The 19369-nt window shown below is 37.2% G+C and overlaps 1 protein-coding gene across 1 annotated transcript; it reads left to right on the top strand.

Moving 5' to 3' along the window:
- Positions 1-3840: 3840 nt before the first annotated feature.
- Positions 3841-8459, top strand: LOC134880498 (serine/threonine-protein kinase pim-2-like). The gene is made up of 10 exons (XM_063907452.1): positions 3841-3900; positions 4297-4438; positions 5668-5853; positions 6140-6481; positions 6938-7032; positions 7123-7170; positions 7351-7566; positions 7657-7834; positions 7936-8112; positions 8368-8459. Exons 1-10 carry the CDS (start codon positions 3841-3843, stop codon positions 8457-8459), a joined length of 1536 nt encoding a protein of 511 aa, XP_063763522.1.
- Positions 8460-19369: the final 10910 nt, after the last annotated feature.

Raw genomic sequence — 19369 nt, 5'->3', positions numbered from 1 at the left:
GCAACCCTGCATTATTATTACCGCAAACTAATGCAAACTAGTCTACTGCATGACATATAATAATGTCTCTGCAATATATATATAATATACATATTTTTAAATAAATGATATAGGCCCTACTAAACATTTTTAACCATGGATTCATTGCGATCAAGATCATTTTTGCAAGACAAACTTAGACCGACACAGTAAAGAAGATGGTAATATTATTATTTTTTATGCTTGAATACCATGAATAAATGTCTCATATACATTATTTTAAATATTGTAGTGAAGATAAACTCTCTAACGGATAGAAAACGTTCACACACAAGCTGGCATTTCCTAACGATGCAACTGTATTTCTTCGTGCAAAGTGTGGACAAAATAAATGGTGTTCTCAGTCCAGTCTATGTTTTATTTGCTTTAGTTCTCAACATACCTTGTATGTTCTAATTCCATTCAATAACAGCATCATTTTGGCAAAATACACATTTTGCTGAGAACATGTAGACGTAGTTGTGGTTTAGTTTTGTAGCCTATTTAAAGACTGTGTGGTTTACAACAAAAATGCAGCCTTTTCTCTGTTACTTTTTTTAACAAACTTTGCAGACATTGCCAAACCAAATCTCAAAACTTTAAGCTGGAAAAAAACATGACCAGACTCCCACCTCAATCTGAACTTGGCTCTTTTTTCTTTCTTTTTTTATTGGAGACTGGAAGAATACACAACAGCGACCCAAATGTCAAGGTCAGGCTATGTGTTTTATTTTATTCATTTAGGGGTGAGCTATATATTGTATTCTTAGTCTGTTGTAGTATTCCACATGTATTTATAAAACCGTCATGAGGTACAATCAACAGTTTATCTGGTGATTGCTTCCAAAGCTTAACTAGAAAATAAATCATCTTACAGAGTATGCTGCTTTATGTCTGTAGGTTTTCATGACAACTGTATCCCCACTAAAGTAATGGCAGAATGTGCAGGTTATTGTTCACCAGCGTAATGGAATCTTTGGGTTTTCATTCAGTTAAATGACCACAAGGGTGCACCATTGCTCGTTTTCTTTTTTTACTTTGGAGTAAACTCAAACTTTGAACTGAACATTGCACGGTAAATTACCATTCAGCAGCTGTCCAGACCATTTAAGCGGCTCAAATAATCAAATACAATTCAGTAAGAAAGACTTGCTGTGAATTGCTGTGAGGAGCCTCCAGATTCACTGTTCAACTATTGCGGATCCACTGTGAGGCAGTGCCCGCAGGCAGTCTGCTGTTGTCTGGGATGTTACTTGGGATTCTGTTGATTTGATTACAGCTCATGGCTCTGCATGCTATAAAACAAATTTGCCTGTGGTGAAGAAACCATCAAAAACTACTTAAAAGGTATTTTGGAAAAAATATTATGAGGAAAAAATAGCTCTGCCTGTGATACAATACACAATACAATAAGTTTCACATTTATTACAGAGCTCCTACTAATATGCAGTTAAACAGACTCTTAATTGGGACCAATAGTGCAAAAGAAGTTGAAGAGATCTATTACGTTTCAACGTCTAACGTGAAGCTTTTATTTATTTATTAATGCTAATACTCTATAGCATGACTATTCTGAGGCAACCCAAGAGTGGTTGACTGACTGAACAGAATATTAATGAATGAATAGCTGCGGGGCATGGCAAAATACATAAGTCTTTAACCATAGGGCAGGGGTGTCAAACTGTGTTAAATTATACAAAAAGTACAACAATGAAAAAATATTATATTGAAACTGAAGTCTCACAATACTGTGAAATTATTCATGGCAAGCAGAAAATAGACTTGTTTTTTGAATAGGGTCAAAACAAGCCTGATGCCAGTAATTTAACATATTATACAATTCACGTCATGTTATTATAACATTGATGTCAACCCAAGCACAATGGCAATAGGAAAAAATAACATTTGATCACATTTCAGGGATTTTGATAATATTTCTTTATTACACTTGTTTTATAAACAACAGACTTGGATAATTTTTACAATGAGAGTACAGTACGCTGATGCACGGAACAGCATTTTGAAGTTGTTTGGTTTATCTTACAACTCCATGTTGTTGTCTTAAAGTTCGGCTAGTTTTGGAACTGTTGCCCTTGAGTTGTAGCCTGAGTTGTAGACTTGACATACAGTATATGCAGTTTATAACACTGAGATATACAAATAAATTAATCATGTCTTAATGTCTTAACTGAAGGGGAAGATTAATTTCAAAATATCTGTTAAGCAGTTGAATCATTAAAAAAAATGTATACTCATAAAGTATGCTATTCATAAGTTCAGAGTCTCAAGATCAGACAATCTCACCTACAACAGATGGTCTGCCTAGCTTTGTAAAGAGGTTGCTCCTCCTCCCCTTTGTGGATGAACCGTGGAATGTGAAAAAGTTGATTTAGTCACCAGGATATCACAGCTTCGTGGACTATTTGAAAGCAAGAATAGTTTTTTAAAGATCAAAAATGTTCCAGCTAACTTTTATGAACTGAAATCAAATTATGAAAGTGTCAAAGTTCTAAGATGAAATCACGGAGAGCAGTCAATCACAAGGTAGTCCAGCTCTCAAGCATACCCTACTTTATCATGTTTGAAATTCAAATTGTGATCATAATTAAACTAAATAAACCTCATAGTGTATTAAAAAAATGACTTGACACTCTAGGGATTGTGTAATTTTGTCATAGACTTCCATACAATTAGACATATTTTCCAAAGAGTGAAGTAGCCCCCTGATGGATATTAGAGAGAATGCAAGTATAAAGCACACTTGTGATCAATGCATCAATCGCAACATTAGCTGTTCACTGCCAATATGTTACCATTTCTGGTAGGGCACTGTTACTGGTTAGACCACGCTGATTAGAGTCTCTAATGTTATTGAAACTGACTTGATTTACACTTCAAATACTATACTTTGCTAACTCTTCAGGAGTGGGTGCTAAAGTTCTCTTGCAGTGAAACCAAGCAATGCTCGATGAGAGGGGAAGCAGCAGTGGCATAGCTATGTGAAGCCTTTTCCGGTCCATAAATGCCATGTTTATTTTTGAAATTCTGGCTTGGCCGGCACCACTTCTCTTTTAAACAAAATGGTGGGTGTATAAAGCTTGTCATGGCGCTGACAGGGATGGTCAGGCCTTTATAGCCCTGGGATGTAGGAGCAGGATGTTCATGCAGTTCAAAGAGGTTTTAGCCACGTGTAGCCCCGGCAGAGTGATCATGTAAGCAGAAGGGCAAACCTCTTCCCTTTTTGCAGTGGAAAAGAAAAAAAGGGTTATTTATGACACAATATGCTACACTACTCAGCACTGATATATAATGGAAAAAGTATTTCATTGTAGAAATAAAGCATCATATTTTTTAATTCAAAAACATTGATGTTTTTAGCAGTTATTATTTTTTAAGGTTTTATTACAAAGTGTCTTATTCATTTTCTTTTATAAAAGACACGTTTAATGATTATACTCTTCTCTTTGCTCTCAGTTAAACTGTAAATCACAAGGTTATAAACTATACTTATGTATTTACTCCCTCTATTATGATGCCAGTAGCGCAACTTGGTCTGAATAAAGATGCTGGGTGGTTTCCAAAGAGTTCTTTTCCACAGCTGAAGTCACTTTACTATGCCTGTTTTCACCACAGTGCACCACAGGCCGTTCTGTGAGGTTGCTGCGCTTCCGTTGTGTGCCTCTCAGAGCCTCTCAGGCCCTCCTCACGATAACACTACTGCCAAAGCTGTCGAGGGATCAAAGATCACCCCACGCCTAACAAACAGCTAGACACTTGGCCTATCAGAAACATCTGGGAGTGGTTGGTTGCAGCTGTTGGTGCATGCCCACACCCCTGACACAATCAGGACACAGGCCAGATGTGCAGATCATCTCACGTAAGGTACAGATGTTTCTGTTCCTCACCACAAGAAGAAGTAGGATGCTTTCTGAAGTCCAATACATTTAGAATGTTTGTACTGCTCCCAGATTGGGTCCAGTGCTCTGGGATATGCCACCAGCTTTTGGGTTGTCACTATTCAGCAAGCTGATTGAAAACAGTGCTGCCTGCAAAATGCTTTTGAAAACGTTGCAAGAAATGTAGTTTTGTCCAAATGGATAAATGTGAACCACTAATTATCACTCAGTCTGACCCTTTTGATGATATTGAGGCGAGAATGTTGCAGAAAGTTTTTATACATTTACAGTTTTTTTCAATTGCTTACACCCTTTTTAAAAAAACCATGGCTATTTTTTACTCCTCATATATCCTGCAGAATGATGCAGGTGCACCATACAGATCACCCTGACCAGCTGCATCACGGCCTGGTATGGCATTTGCACCGCCCACAACCGTAAGGCTCTACAGAGAATGGTGAAAACTGCACAGCACATCACCAGGACAGAGCTGCCATCCATGGAGGACCTGCCGTCTGGGAGCAGTACCGCAGCTTCAGGACAAAGACCACCAGACTCAGAGACTGTTTTATCCCACAGGCCATGAGATTACTTAATGCCTGAGCTTGCCCTTTATTATTGTAATATTGTTTATTATTGTTGTTTATTTGTTTTGTTATGTCTTGTAATTGAGGAACCTTTGACCGACGTTTTTCATTCATTACAGTCCTAGACTGTAGTTGTGTATATGATATGACATTAAGCCTTTGAATATTTAATCTTGAGAATGACTAACTGTACTCAAAACTACATAAACACCCAACTTCTTAACCTTTTGTGTTCTGTGCATCTGTTTTTTTGTTGCTGTGTGTCTAGTTGTACGCGTCATTGAGCATATGATGGTTTAGGGGATAAAGTAAAATCATATTGAAAATCTATAAATAAATAGTAATAACAAAAAAGCAGCAAGAAATATTATAATTATTATCAATTTATAGTAATAATTAGTTAATAATCAAATAATGATCAGAAATAGTTATGTTAGCTAGAGATATGTTAAAAACCGGAAGACAAAAGTAAATGGACGTGCACAGGGGAAGGAAAAAACAATAGTAATATTGGCATAACAATTTGGGAATATAATATATTTATATAATATAATTATAATTGTTATTTTATAAACTCCAAAATTATTTAAGTTAGGAAATATTTGCTCCCAAATGCTGCATACAGTGAAATATGGAATGAAAAGTGATCACACACACAAAATAGAGTGTTCATTATAGTCTGCAATTTATTTGAATTTATTAACTAAATTGACATTTCCTCTCCTTTTGAATTTCATCAGTACATAACTTTTTGCCGTTAAAGCAAATAGAATGGAGGGGATGTGTTCTACTAGAATGAGTGGAACCCAGAACTGGAGTGTTGGGTCATATGTGCTCAACATTCCGGGCTCTGAGAATGCAGCGGTTCTGATTCAAGTTTGGATGCTCATTTCATTGGTGAATGATAACTGAACAGTCATGGATTCAAAAACATGTCCCACAACAAGCACTATTAAGTGCCCGTCTTCCAGGAGACAACGGGGTGAGTAGTGAGGAGAAAGTCCTGACAAAAACTGCACTCCCTTTTACTTAACATCCATTTAAATTGGCTAGTAGGCTAATCGAAACTAAAGCTACATTTCCCTATGGAACTCAAACAGCAGATAATAAAGTAGCGGACATGCAGAACATGCAATAAACAAAATCATTTCTTTTTATCCCTGTAGGGTGCAATACTGACCCCATTAAGGCCTACAACAGGAACTCTGAGGAGTGTCTTAAAATAACTAAGAAGAGGAGCAGGACAAGTAAGAGTCCCTACAAGGGCTGCAGACGAAGATCTAGCGGGCCTTCATCAAGGGCCCCTGCTGCCACAAGTGCCCAAGAGTACAGTAACACAACTCACAGCACAGGTTAGATAAAAACGAAGTGCTACAAAGATATTAGTTGATTAAGTAAAATGATGAAACTAACTAAAAGAAGAAATACATTCAAACCTCAGTAAGAGGTTATTCTGCTTGAACCCATTGGCCATATGTCAAATTGAGAGTCAGAAAATAAAGTTATCTTCCTAAGTGAAGTGACAAAACTATTGAAAATATATTTAGATAAATGTGTCTGATTTAATGTGGATACCAGTTCACATCTCTCAACTCCTCACACTGCAAACATGCTCATGTTTCTTGGCTTTTCTTTCAGGAGAAACTCAGAGCCTCCCTGGACAAAGCGCTGGAGGTGTGAGTGTCAGCAAAAGCCAAAAGAACAGGCATAAGAAGAGGTCCACCAAAAAGAGGCAGTGGTCCCCACAGTCTGAGGAACAGGCTCAGACCTTTAGAGGCTCTTCCTCCTCCACTGAGGATGCTGGTGCACCCACACCTGCCAGCAATAGCAACACCTCTGATGCTAAAGAGAGGAAGAGGGAAAAGAGTGATTCTGAGGAGTCAAAGAGAGTCACAAAGAGGAGCAGAAAGACCCTTAGCAAGTGCCCCTCGGGTGATATACCCTCATCCTCAGTCAGCGCTGCCTACCGTGACAACATTGGTAAGATAATACAGGAAATCAATAGTTTATTTTTTCTTTTTCAAGCCACACACACATTATCCAGTTATTCTGCAAAACATTTATAAGTCAGTAGATGATCAACGGAATGCTGTGCATTCAAGTCTCTATCTCGTTTTGTTCTGTAAAAGTCTATGTTCCATCAGAACGTTCAGATTGCTTTACTCTTGTATATATCTGTAGAGGGGAATGGTAGGTAGATTTTGTTGCATTTGGACACAATCAAATTAGCTATTTCCAGTCTTTATGCTAAGCTAAGCTAAGCTTAACGCCTGCTGGCTCAAACATTCCTCTCAGGTTCATCCATGGGTTTTTGATGCTTATTGTAAATTAGTCGCATTTAAATCAATACAGGTTCGTTTTAGAGGTTAGTTTATTAAGAAAATACACATTCTGAACAATGTATCATCAAAGTGTTTGTGTGTTTTGTTGCTGCAGCTGACTTCTATGCAAAGTACCAAGAGGAAGATATTCTTGGTGAAGGAGGCTTCGGGTCAGTCTATGCCGGCTACCGTAAAGAGGATAATCTGCCTGTAGGATCTCTCAAACACACAAACAGAATCCATAATTCAGATTCACTCTGTTTGCATGAAGCTAACCATATGTCTGTTTCTGTCCCAAAGGTGGCCATAAAACATATCCCCCAGCACAGCGTTAAGCACACAGCAGTGGTAAGTTATTTGTTCTAATACAAACCAGAATGTAGATTATTAATGTAGTAACATTTCTTATTATATGTCTTTACATTATACAAGTTCCTATTGTACCAAACAATTGTTAATGTTTCGATTTTTGTTTATGTGAACATAAAAGTTTCATTATTTGCTTTTTGTTGCCTTTTATATCAAAAGGAACTGGAAGGGAAAGTGGTGATGGTGCCTATGGAAGTAGTGCTGCATCTTAAACTTAAGCCAGCAGAAGGAGAGTCCAGTGCAATTATCTCCCTGCATGACTGGTACAGTCTAGACTCAGAACTCATTCTGGTGATGGAGAGACCAGTACCCTGCATGGATATGATAGACTACCTGAACTCCAGGCCGTCCATCCTGCAGGAGCACGAAGCTAAAGTAAGTAGCTGATGACGTGTTTCTGTCTTTCTGTGTGTGTCCATGCGCACCGTGTCACACAGTCTTAATGTGTTTGTATATTTCTCTCAGGAAATAACAAGACAGCTGGTGGATGCACTGATCGAGGTCCACTCAAAAGGTGTTTTCCACCGGGACATCAAGCTGGACAACATCCTAATGGAGACCGGCTCTGAGATCCCTCGTGTGAGGCTCATTGACTTCGGCTGCGGAACATTTTTGTTACAAGGAATGTACCACAGTAAACAAGGTAGGCTACCTTTCTTATGATCATGTTCTCTGAAATAACAAAGCATGTTCACTGGTTCCCCTAACATTAATTTTGTCTCTGGGTGGCTTTGTGTATTGTAGGTACCTATTCATACACCACTCCTGAGTGGTTCAAGCATGGCAGCTACAGGGCAGAACCAACAACTGTTTGGCAAGTCGGTATGGTGCTGTTTGGGATTCTCCATTCCTATCTCCCCTTCAAGACGAGGGATGACATCATCAGTGTTATCCCTAAAATTAATAAGCGGCTGTCCTACGGTAAGTCACAAACACAGCGAGTGTAGATGTTAAATCCATGGCCAAAATGCCATTAAATCACTAATCCCAGAAAATACTCCTATATTGCAATATGTATCATATTATCATAGAGCATTTGTGCATTCATGTGACGTCAATAATAATAATAATATAATCATTTAATTGAGATTGTTCTGCAAATCTGAGTAATACTTCCACCTCTGATAAACACACATCATTTTTTCATTCAAATATGATTCCTTTTTTTCTGTACAGAGTGCCGTGATTTCCTCCAGGGCTGTCTGAAGAAAAGCCCAGAAGGCCGAACCAGCCTGGAGGGTCTTAAACGCCACCCCTGGCTGGTGTAATCAACACACTAGACCATCGATGAAGCCCTTAGCAGCAGCAACACACCTCCAGCTAACATTATAGAACCCCAGTTGCTCCTGTAAATTTTATGCCGTGCATTCTAACTTTTAATAAACTAAGATATAATCTTACTTTTTTTCCTTCTTAATTTGTGTATAAAAAGCTGATATGACATGTATGTGTACTATAACATCCTAATGTTTTAAGGATTAATAAGATGATCCTATTGTTAATTAGGTGTGAATTGAATCTGTGTGTGACAGTTTAGCTCAGAAAAACCTGGAAACGTGTACTTTTATAGCATTATCGACAGCGCCTTTGTTTCCGTGCACTGCATAAGAAATACTAAATTGCCAGCAAGCCCACAACCTTAGTTCCTCTCCCTAAGTGTTTCATTGGTGTAGATGTTTCCTATTTTCCTGTGTGTTGCAAACATCTCCTGTCTAGGCTCCCAAAGTCCTCACCTTTATGTCAAACGGTTGCAGCAAACATTTTGAAAACGTGGCCAATTTTCTCAAAACCACCCAAACTACCTCACATATTCTGCAGAATGACTCACTGCACTCAAAACCACATAAAAACGTATCAAAATCTGACTTTTTGCACAAATGGCACACACTTCATTCATATTACCATACACATTGTCCAACCAACTACAAACTGTGGTGCTCAATCAAAAGCACACTCATCTTGAATGGGCTTTGTTCTCTCTAGATAATACTGCAGTGGCAGAAATATGTAAAGAAACACAAATATACGGTTGAAACTAGCCATTTTCATTTCTCTCCATTCTTTACAACTAATCAACGCAACATGCATGCACAGCAAATACAGTTACAGTTGTGTGAACAAAAAAAGATGCTCTAAGATTACTTACTTAGAAAACTATGTGCAGTGTCTAGCAAAAAGTGCCATGTTGAATAGCAAATTGGGTGCAGAGCTGAAAATGTGTTTAGAGTTCTGGAGATTTAAGCAGAGGTTTTGCTCTTTGAGTGTGAGTTTAAATAATTATGCTTTATGTGTCATTTTAGTGTGTCAGCAACTATAAAAACTGTGACATAATAAGCGTTTATTTTGCAGTTCTCCAAATATGCTCCCTAATGCTCCTACTATGAAAAAATGTAATGTTTACCACAGGACACTTCCTAAAATCCCATAGCCTTTCAATGTCATATCCCAGCAGCTGTTTCACTAGATTATTGTTAGCATCCCATGGAAGATATAGTCAGTTCATGGTAAAAAAAAAGATACCCAACTTTAAAAAAGTGAAAGTCATGAGGAAAATGTATGTGGGTACAGTACCAAAGTATGAGCTGTGACGTGTAAATATGGAAAGTTACCATTTTGATATGATATAACTCCTCTCTGTGTGTTACATTATTGATGCATTAAAGTGTTGGCCAATTCTTAGTGATGTATAAAAGTGGTGGGTAGTTCAATCTAGGGCAATGTATAAACTGATATGTGTTTGACTGCAAAGGGAACCAGTAAAGCCTTTAAATGCAGTAGAGTACAAAGTAAATTTGTTCCTTTAGAACGATGAAGTAGAAAGTGTTTTCAATTGATATTGATGAGTTTGGAAGCTGATATGAAATGTTTAAACATTTGAGCCATTACTTTGATTTAGAAATAATATATTTTATGACAGCATTAGCTTATCTGCTAGTAACACTTCATAAAATATGTTGTTTGAAGAAAGTGTTTTTAAGAAACATTTTAACGTAGTTCAATATCCAATGAGAGATGAACTCAGAATATTAAAGTGGCTTTGTTTTAGTGTCCAGATTTGTACATTTAACCTAAGAATCCTTGGTGGAGGTGTACATTTAACGACTCATAGACATGAAGACACCTATTAGTGTTTGCATAGTTGACATATTCATTGACTGGATATGATGTTAATAGCAGACATGGGATGTTCTGGAGAGAGTCTTCCGCTTCTGTAGACTCCCTGTGGTGATTATAAAAACACTTTGGTGAATGATACACCCTATTATTCTATCCCTCTGCTGTCTCTGCCTGTTCCTTCTCTCTGCACACCATTAAAATCAAATCTTTGGCCCAGGCTCACCGAGCATGACATCGGAAGTAAAGTTTAGTGAACTTACCTCCACATCCTCATGAATGACATGGTTTTGTTCTGCTTCAGAGAGAGGTTTCGTGCTTGTGCTGGCTGAGTTAGAGCCTTCTTCTAGATCTTGTTGGCCGTGGTAACATCAGTGCCCTTTAAATTAATTAGGTTTTTGTCTTGAATGCAGTTGATCCTCCATTTCTGACGGTTTAAAATGCAACTTTAATACGATACAACTCTCTCCATCATTCATCTGTCGTCCAGCTGCCTGGTGGTCTTTAAAGTGGAACCGAAAGGCCTTTAAATCTCAGCATATGGTTACCTTTCCCAATATGTCATGTAGAGAAGTTGAATCCTGCCTTCATTAAGGTTAAGGTTTTGAATCCAGATTTAACATTGTCGAATGGGGCGGGACAGCACAAGCGTGATAAATGAGGAGATTTCAAAGGGTTTTCTTTTAAACAGTGGTGTAAAGCAACTTAGTTAATGGATTATAATGAATACAATTACTGTACTTAAGTACAATTTTGAGATACGTGTATATTACTTGAGTATTTCAATGTTTTTACTTCTACTCCACTACAATTCAGAGGTAAATTGTATTCTTTCACTCCACTACATTTATTTTATACCTTTAGTTACGTACATATTTGGATTAATAAGTAGCAAATTCACAATCTACCCTTCAGTATACAAAGTCATTAAAACTAGCTGCACCTTTACCAGCTCTGATAACACTTTGATGCAGGATGGCATATTTAGATGGTAATACTTTTGTACTTTTGCTTGGGTAACATTTTGATTGCAGGACTTTTACTTGTAACAGAGTATTCCTACACTCTGGTGCTTCTACTTTTACTCAAATACAAGATCTGAGTGATGTGATATTCGAGCTGCTTCAGATATATATTTGTCAACTGTGAGAGTATGATGTTTAAAAATTAATCAACCGATTGATCAAGCAGAGGTCACAGGACAATATTAAATGAGAGGCTCTACTCTTTAAACATTTTTTTTTCTTATTTCCATGTTAATCAACATTTCACTAGAGAATCAGGGTCAGTGTCACTGATGATAAAATCTCCTTTCTTTATACATAATTGATAGCTCCCATTTCTTTTTCTAAACTTTTTTTCCCATTTGCATTGCAGTGACAAATGACTGAAATATCTGTTGCTTGTGTGATTTGCATTTTTCAAGTGAGTCTTTGTTTTAACAGCATTCAAATCATACTGGGCCTGAGGTTTAGCGCCTTTAAGCACCTGGTATGGAGCCTTGAGGGTCTCCCTTTCCTGTCAGGTGTTTTGACTAGAACTGAGTAGACTAACAAGGAAGGGAAACTGAGCTGGAGAGATCAAATCTATAAGAGGATGATGCCTCCACAACCCTGACCAGGTTAAGAGCATCAAGATTAGTAAGTGGATAAAGGAAGAAATGTCAGGCCTTTATTTATATTTTTTAATATCTGAACAGAGCAGATATGTTTTAGGATCCTTAGAAAGTGCGACTTTAATTATAATCTGCCTTAGTTGATCCATTTCTTCTATTTTTTTATTTTTTATCTCTACCTTCAGTAACTTTCTTACCAATGAATAATTGAAAACCTCCTGTCTGATTTTCATGCTGTTCAACTGTGGGGGAAGAAGTGTGTAGACAGTTCATGCAATGACTCAGCTTCAAACTCAATTAAACTTTTGTTGAGCATCCAGTTTTGCTTCACGTGTTTTTAGTTGAACTAAAAATATACTCTTGGAGGGTTTCAATCTTGAAAGAACTGACTTGCTAGTCGCTACTGGTAACTTGTCTAATATCCTACTGACATACAGAAGCCATATGCTGTCTGCCATCTTGCATCCTGAGCTTCTCCCACCCTTCTTTGATCATACAACTACAATATCTCTCAAGGCAGCCTCGGCAGTTGTTAATTATTTGGCTTCAGGCGTTGGCTCTAGGTTCCTTGACTGATGAGTCAGAGAATCAAATGACTCCCTGTGCTTCAGGAAGAGGACTTTAGGTTTACAAACCTCAACAAATCATCAAAGGGGAAAACTGGGATGTGGTTATTCACTTTATCGGATGTTATTATCTATTAACATGATTATAGTGGTATATTTATCTTTAATTTCTGATGTGTAACCTTGCCAGTGTATTTTTAGTTGTGGTCCCAGCAGCTGGTTTATATAGTGCTTGTGATTATAGTGTTTGTGCAAACCAACGCACACATGGCTTTGACAGTATCATAGCAGCTCTCGTCTCGAACATGTGTGCATGACTAAAATGGAAACATGACATGCTGATCCTCCCATGGACCATTTGTATATGAGATTTACTCCCACTCACCTTTATACCCCATCCCTCTTCTCAAGTGAACAATGGATTTAAATGATTTTACTATTTAGCTTTATTGCTAAACTCCTGACAAGCATTTATTATGTTTCCCAGGATGGGCTTCTTTTACACAACAGGACGTGTTGCATGCTATAGCCGTTTCCACTGGGTGATTTAAACTCATAGATCAAAACTGACCAGCTGTACAGACTTCAGAAAAGGATGTAAATGGCCACAGCTGTGTGATATTTCCCCTTTGATGTTGCCATATTCCTGAGATTCTCACAGTATAAATATGAGGTAAAATTCTTACATTTAGCAGTCGAACCTATCCAATCCAGGATATATATCATTTTATTTTGAAGGCTTTGCCCCAAGGAAAAACACAGCTGAGACATTGAAGCCCCTGGAGAGTTGTTTGTTATTATGGTATTTATGAAACACTTATATTAAGAGCACAAGGGAACCAAATAAAACAATGTTTTTTCCTTCTTCAAATAAGAACATATTATCTTTTAGTTAATCTTTATATTTTGCTGTATGTTTACATTTGTTCTGCTCTCAAAATGAGACTTTATCATCAGGACAACAAATCAACACCTGTCGATACTTGAACGTTTCTGACTTGTGTCATTTGAATTACTAAAAATAAATAACAGGCATAGGATGAGCTGGACTGAGTCTGGAAAACCATGAGGATTGATATAGTTTTCCTCGCGGACAGATTTTAAATAGCTTCTGTTGCTTTCCATCATCACTTGGGAGATGGAGAGTCATGACCTTTACTTAATTGTCCAAATACATGCATATTTCCAGCGCACACTTCCTCAGTCAAATGGCCAGATACACTTGACATCCTAACCCTTATCCCCTTTGGGGTTTTTGGGTGTAGCTGAATGATTATTTAGCTGTTAAAGTGAGTCTGTGGATGCTATGACCCACGCAAGTTTTGATTCAATATAGGTTTCATATTTAATTGTGCAGAAATAACAAAGAGCCAATTTCATTACAAAAATAATAAAATCGACCATGGCAAATAAAAAGCAGTGGGTACAAAGAAACCTTCAAAGGTAGTTGGTTGAATGATTACTGTATGCATTTGAAGCTACGCTCAAAGCGAGCAACCACACATTCTCAAAAACACTGCAATGAGGCAACCCTGTTTTCTGAACTGCAATTCTGTAAAAAACTATGTCCAGCATCAGACTCCTGTGGACAAAATGTTTTTCTTATTAAGAGTTACGATTAGGAAAAAGTTTAAATACTCAGTTTTATGTTTTGAACAGGTTTATGTATGTCATTCAGAAAACTGTTTTGTATTTGTATCTCCATAAGGAACTGTTTACCATTTGTAATTCATTCCTGTTTCTTGTTATGTAAATGTTTGCTCATGAGCGTGACCATATGGATCATGTGAGCCTTGGACAAATTGTTGGCAGTCTAGAGGGCTGATGACTAACCCCCAAATACATAACAACAAAACAACATTCTCTGCAAACCCTTTTATGAATGCATAAACACATAATTAAAATCCTGCTGATGTTGTTTGAAACAAACTGTGTGTTTGGAACATCACTTCATAAGCTTTGCTCAGAATAACCATGGCAATCTCTAGTTTGTGAAAGCACCATATGTACAAGATCTGCTTCCCCATAATAGCAGGATTTAAAGAAGTTAACTATACATGGACATGCATAATTGAGTTATTTACCTGAAACTCAAGCAGCACTTAATACCTATCTTTATTTGATTATCATAATTATTATTTGTTGTGTTGTGTGTTGATATAAAAGTTAAGAAATAAACTTGATAGATGGCTTATGTTCCCCTTGCTTTAAATAACATGGGAGTATGATTTATTGGTGATAGGAGGGTGTGGATAATTTATGTTTCCTGTGGAACAAAATGAAAGCTTCACATTTTCCAAAGAATAACATCACAGCAACTGGCTGAGAGAAATTGTTTCCACGATTAGATATTATTTACTGTCACTCTGTATGATGCTTTTCAATGCTTCCTTTGTTCAACAGGTTGATTTTGATCTACTGGTGTGGTCAGGTCTTGCTGGTTGTTGCAGAGCTTAGTAAAGAGTTTTGGGAGGCTGTCTACTGCAGAGAAGAAGGAATTTACCCAGGTTGCTCTATGCTGACCCTGCAAGTGATTGTTCACTTCAATGCCAAGGCTTACTGCTATGGTGTGCTCAAAAAAAGGACAGACCAAGTCGAGTTTCTAAACTTTCCCAAGAGACAGCATTGTAGAGTGTGGAGTAATGGGATTAGATTTTTTTTTCTCTCTCTCCTCAAAGAAATGTTTGCTTGAGCAATTTAATTGTTTTTGGAATTCCAGGGCATCCCTCTCAATGCAGAGCATTCCTTTCCTAAACAACAGAATGCATTCCTGGAGAGAGAAAGTGATCTCCATCAGAATTGCTCAGACTCCCTACAATGTCTGAGGAATTTCCTCCTGCAGGAGAACGACGTGCAGGACTGTGTGATTGATAGAGTATCAATTAGAAAGCATTCACAGAGGACAGCCCAAAAGATTGTGCTTTTCTGAAGTGGGTGTCATTGTTATAAGCCAGACTGCTGTTAACTGGGCAAGAGCCTGAGGCAGATCTGATCCTACGCAGGAGCAATGACATTCGAAGGAAAAATTATATTACATATTTACATTTATTTTTGATGTTTTCTGTGAATACAAATATTTGGGTTTGTAGAAACGGAATCAATTTAGATAGTAGATAGCAGAGGTGCCCAAGGTACATTTCCAAATCACAGTACAGCTGCATTTTCAAGCAAGATATATCCTTTTTGCGGATATGCCTAATATATTGTCATTTTCATGCACTTCTCTAGTTTAGAAGAGCTTTTTTCTGCATAGCTTGAGGGAAAATACTAGTTTTATTGATTTTATTTGAATCTTTTTTAGTTTTCCCTCGACTGTTGTCAAAAAAATGTAATTGCCTCAAGCTGTTTATTCGACCCTAGTTGCTCCATCTAATTAGGCTTAGTTTTTGTTCATAACCAGGACAATACAAATAATAATTTAACTGCAGTAAAATGGTTATTCAGCAGCTTGTGCCCTAGTGATCTCAGTCTTGTACCCTGTAGAGAAAAAACACCATTGGATGTTTTCCCTTTGTTCATGATTTTTCATTCATCTTGATCCAATTTTTTTGCTGAACTGTCCCAACTTGCCCTCAAAACCTTTTGTTGTTAGTTTTTTCCAGGTTTGCCCAAATTAAAATCAAGAAATATGAAAGATACAAAAAAATCAAAAGGGCCCATTAATACAGGCTGCACAGCCCATAGCTGTTTTCCAGCAGCATTAAACGGTTTAAAGTGGATTCGTCCTGTACTGAGAGGATGGATTTGGCTCATCTACATACAATATATACAAGAAAAACAAAAGAGTCACAGGCAAATTACTGGCTTTGTCGTCAGAGAAGGCACGAGAAACAAAATACTGTTGTGGTTAGTCATACTGTTTTTTTGGCCATTGTAATCCACACGAGCATTTACACAGCAGACTAGGTCTTTGTCGGCAGACCACTGCTTTATGTAGTCACAAATTCATACCTGGGACTAGCTGAACAGCTTTATTCAAGGGTACCTCAACATTAACTGTCAAGAGCACTCCTCACAGAATTATGCTTGCCCCACCTTTTCGCAATTTCTTTTTTAACCTTATACCGTTTTTGCAATTTAATACCATTGCTTTCTTTTGTCTTCTGGTGAGAGTGTGAGGTTATAATTCAAAGAGAGCTATGACTGAACAGCTGTGAGAGCAGAGGAAACAGATTTGCTGTTTTTTTCTAGCTCAGACAGAAAATACTTTTAAAGGTTTTCATGCTGGCGTCACAGAGAGATTTGACCTACTATGGCAGATCTGGTAGGATCACATCTGCAGGCACTTGGAAAGAAGAATCATCTTATGCATAAATATCATAATAATGACAACTTTGTTTGGATAGTGTATAATCACCTATGAACAGGAAATTGTATCAGCTTAAAAAGAGCCCGTTATATCTACATAGGAGAAGATATTCTTCTTTAAGTCTTCCATGTTGCAACACAATGTTTCTACAGAAGCCTAAAAAGGACTAATAACACACTAGCTTTAGATGCATGCCAAATGCATTATTATGTTACCTGATGCCCACTGTTCCCGGAAATGCTCAGGTAGGCAGCTCAGACCAGTATGGCCTTAATCCTCTGAACTCTGCCATCAACAAGACATATTTCCCAGGGAATTGCTGCTTTTTTGTTTTGTTTTTAAGCTTGGTGTAAACTCCTCCACCATGTCTACAAATGCATTCTGTTGCTGCCACTTGACTGATTAGATATTTTGCGTTAGGAGCAAAAAAAACGGTGTATGGTATATGCAAGCAAAACACATATTGGACATGGATAAAGCAAAGCAAAATTGTAGTTTATAGACTGTCAATGTACCTTGACTGGCCTCGTGTGTGTCCCTGAAAGCTAAAAATCTATCATTCTTTTAATGTATTATTCATTTATCATCATCATCATCATCATCATCATCATCATAGACTGGAGATGGCATGTTATCCATCTATCAGCTAATTTTACATTTTGAATATCATATTGTTTGATATATAATGAGTCTGTGGGGCTTGATTTTAGGGTCCAGGGTAGGCTAGGGTATCACCAGGAATTCAGATTTTTTTTCTCTTTACATGTAAGATTTATTGTTGCAAATTCTGGAGTCAGGAAGCAGTGGTAACACTAAACAGAAACCTATAAAATATCCTTTACATCATGATTAACCAGAATATGACAAAGAGCTAGTGCTCCCAGAATTTGTCTTAACCCAATGAAAACCACCTGCGCACTAAATATCTAATATCCTTTTGGAAAGGATCACACAAAGTAAGTCTATTTCAAACACACACTGCACAGACAGAACACTTTATGAAAGTGTGCTTTAATGCAGTGCTATGGAAATACTCTTTAACTTGATGAAGAACTGATCTCAGGCCTTCTCATTCATCAAGTGTGTGAAACACATTCTTGTAAAAGTGACATTCAATAAACCAAAGCTCATATTTCCTCAAATGCACAGCAATCTGGAGGAAATGGTCCACTAGTGCTTCTGGTTAGTGTTTTGTCTCAATAAAGCTCCACATTAGGCTTCTGCTAAAGCACATGCCCAACCTCCCAGAGCCCCTTTCTGGATTCCCCATCAAATATTTTACACAGTGATATTTTATTTGGTAAGTATAGCTACACGTTAGATTTAATTTAAGAAGCTCCACAATGTTTGCAACAGTTTTCTGACAACAGCATATATGTATTAAAAACAACTCAGATAAAGAGCATATTTGTTTTACTAATGCTAAAGTGTTATCTTTTCGTCATATCATATTGTCTTGATAAATAATAATAAACTGAAACAAAATATTCCTATTATTAGTTTATGAATCACAGTTTTTTTTTTTCAAGCCTTGGATAAAATTCAGATGTTGTATTCTTCCGTCTAAAAAATCCTCAGACATTTGTTAGTCCCCTCACTGTAAGTGTAACAAACAAAACACAAACTTCAAGGATTTGTGGGCCAACTGCTGCCAAAAAGCCAAAATAAAAAAATTGAATTTATTGAATTTTAATGACAAGAAAAGATTATCGAGAAATCCTAATGAGTTTTTTATACCTTATTACGCAAAATTAGAAAGTTATGTGAACAGCCATGGACATACCATTACTTACCTACTTTATCTCATTTCCTTACATTGTTTGTATCAGGTTGGATGCCTTTGTTATGGCTGCAAATACATTATTTCAAACACTTTACTTTAATCTTGTTTGAACTCCATCTGTTCATTTCTTCCATGGACTTTCCGCACAATGAAAGAGGCCAAGTTCTGTGGGTTCGCCTCTAATCCATGGTCAAATTTCTTAAAAATAGCCATCACAGAAAAATCGCGTGGACCACAACCTTGTGATGTGGACAGCACCTTACCTCAAAGTAAAATTGCAGATCTGTCTACCATTACAGCAATATGCTTTTTAAAAAACAAATACAGCGTCTTCTGTGAGGCTGAGGCACTGAACTCATCATTAGACAGTGCAGATATCATTAGACAGTGTTATGCATGAAAATAAAAACATGAAACATTCATTGAAAGTTTGACAGGACCTTACGTAAAAGTAATGCAGATAAGGCTTAACATAGCAAAACTTAATTTTGATGTTGAAACCAAGATTATACCACTGCCAAATGAGCAACAGATGCTCCTCTAAAGTTTTGAAGCAATTTATCCTCAGTCCAAAACTTAATCTACTTTTGTTTTTATAACCATAAACAAATACATCAGGTTGGCATTTTTTTCATTAAGTTTTAATCATCTTTCCATCTTTCACCATTTGTCAAAGTCAGAAAAGCCAATTATGACTTGTTCCATTTTCTCTTACCAGTATGCTGTCAACAGGATGTTTGACAATGTATTGTCTTGTCAACGGGCAATGTTTATGCCATCTCTGCCTTTTA

The sequence above is a fragment of the Eleginops maclovinus genome, chromosome 18 (assembly GCF_036324505.1).
Source record: "Eleginops maclovinus isolate JMC-PN-2008 ecotype Puerto Natales chromosome 18, JC_Emac_rtc_rv5, whole genome shotgun sequence".
Lineage (NCBI taxonomy): Eukaryota > Metazoa > Chordata > Actinopteri > Perciformes > Eleginopidae > Eleginops > Eleginops maclovinus.
Note: the sequence above shows the minus strand (reverse complement) of the source record. Positions and strands in the feature narration are given on the sequence as shown.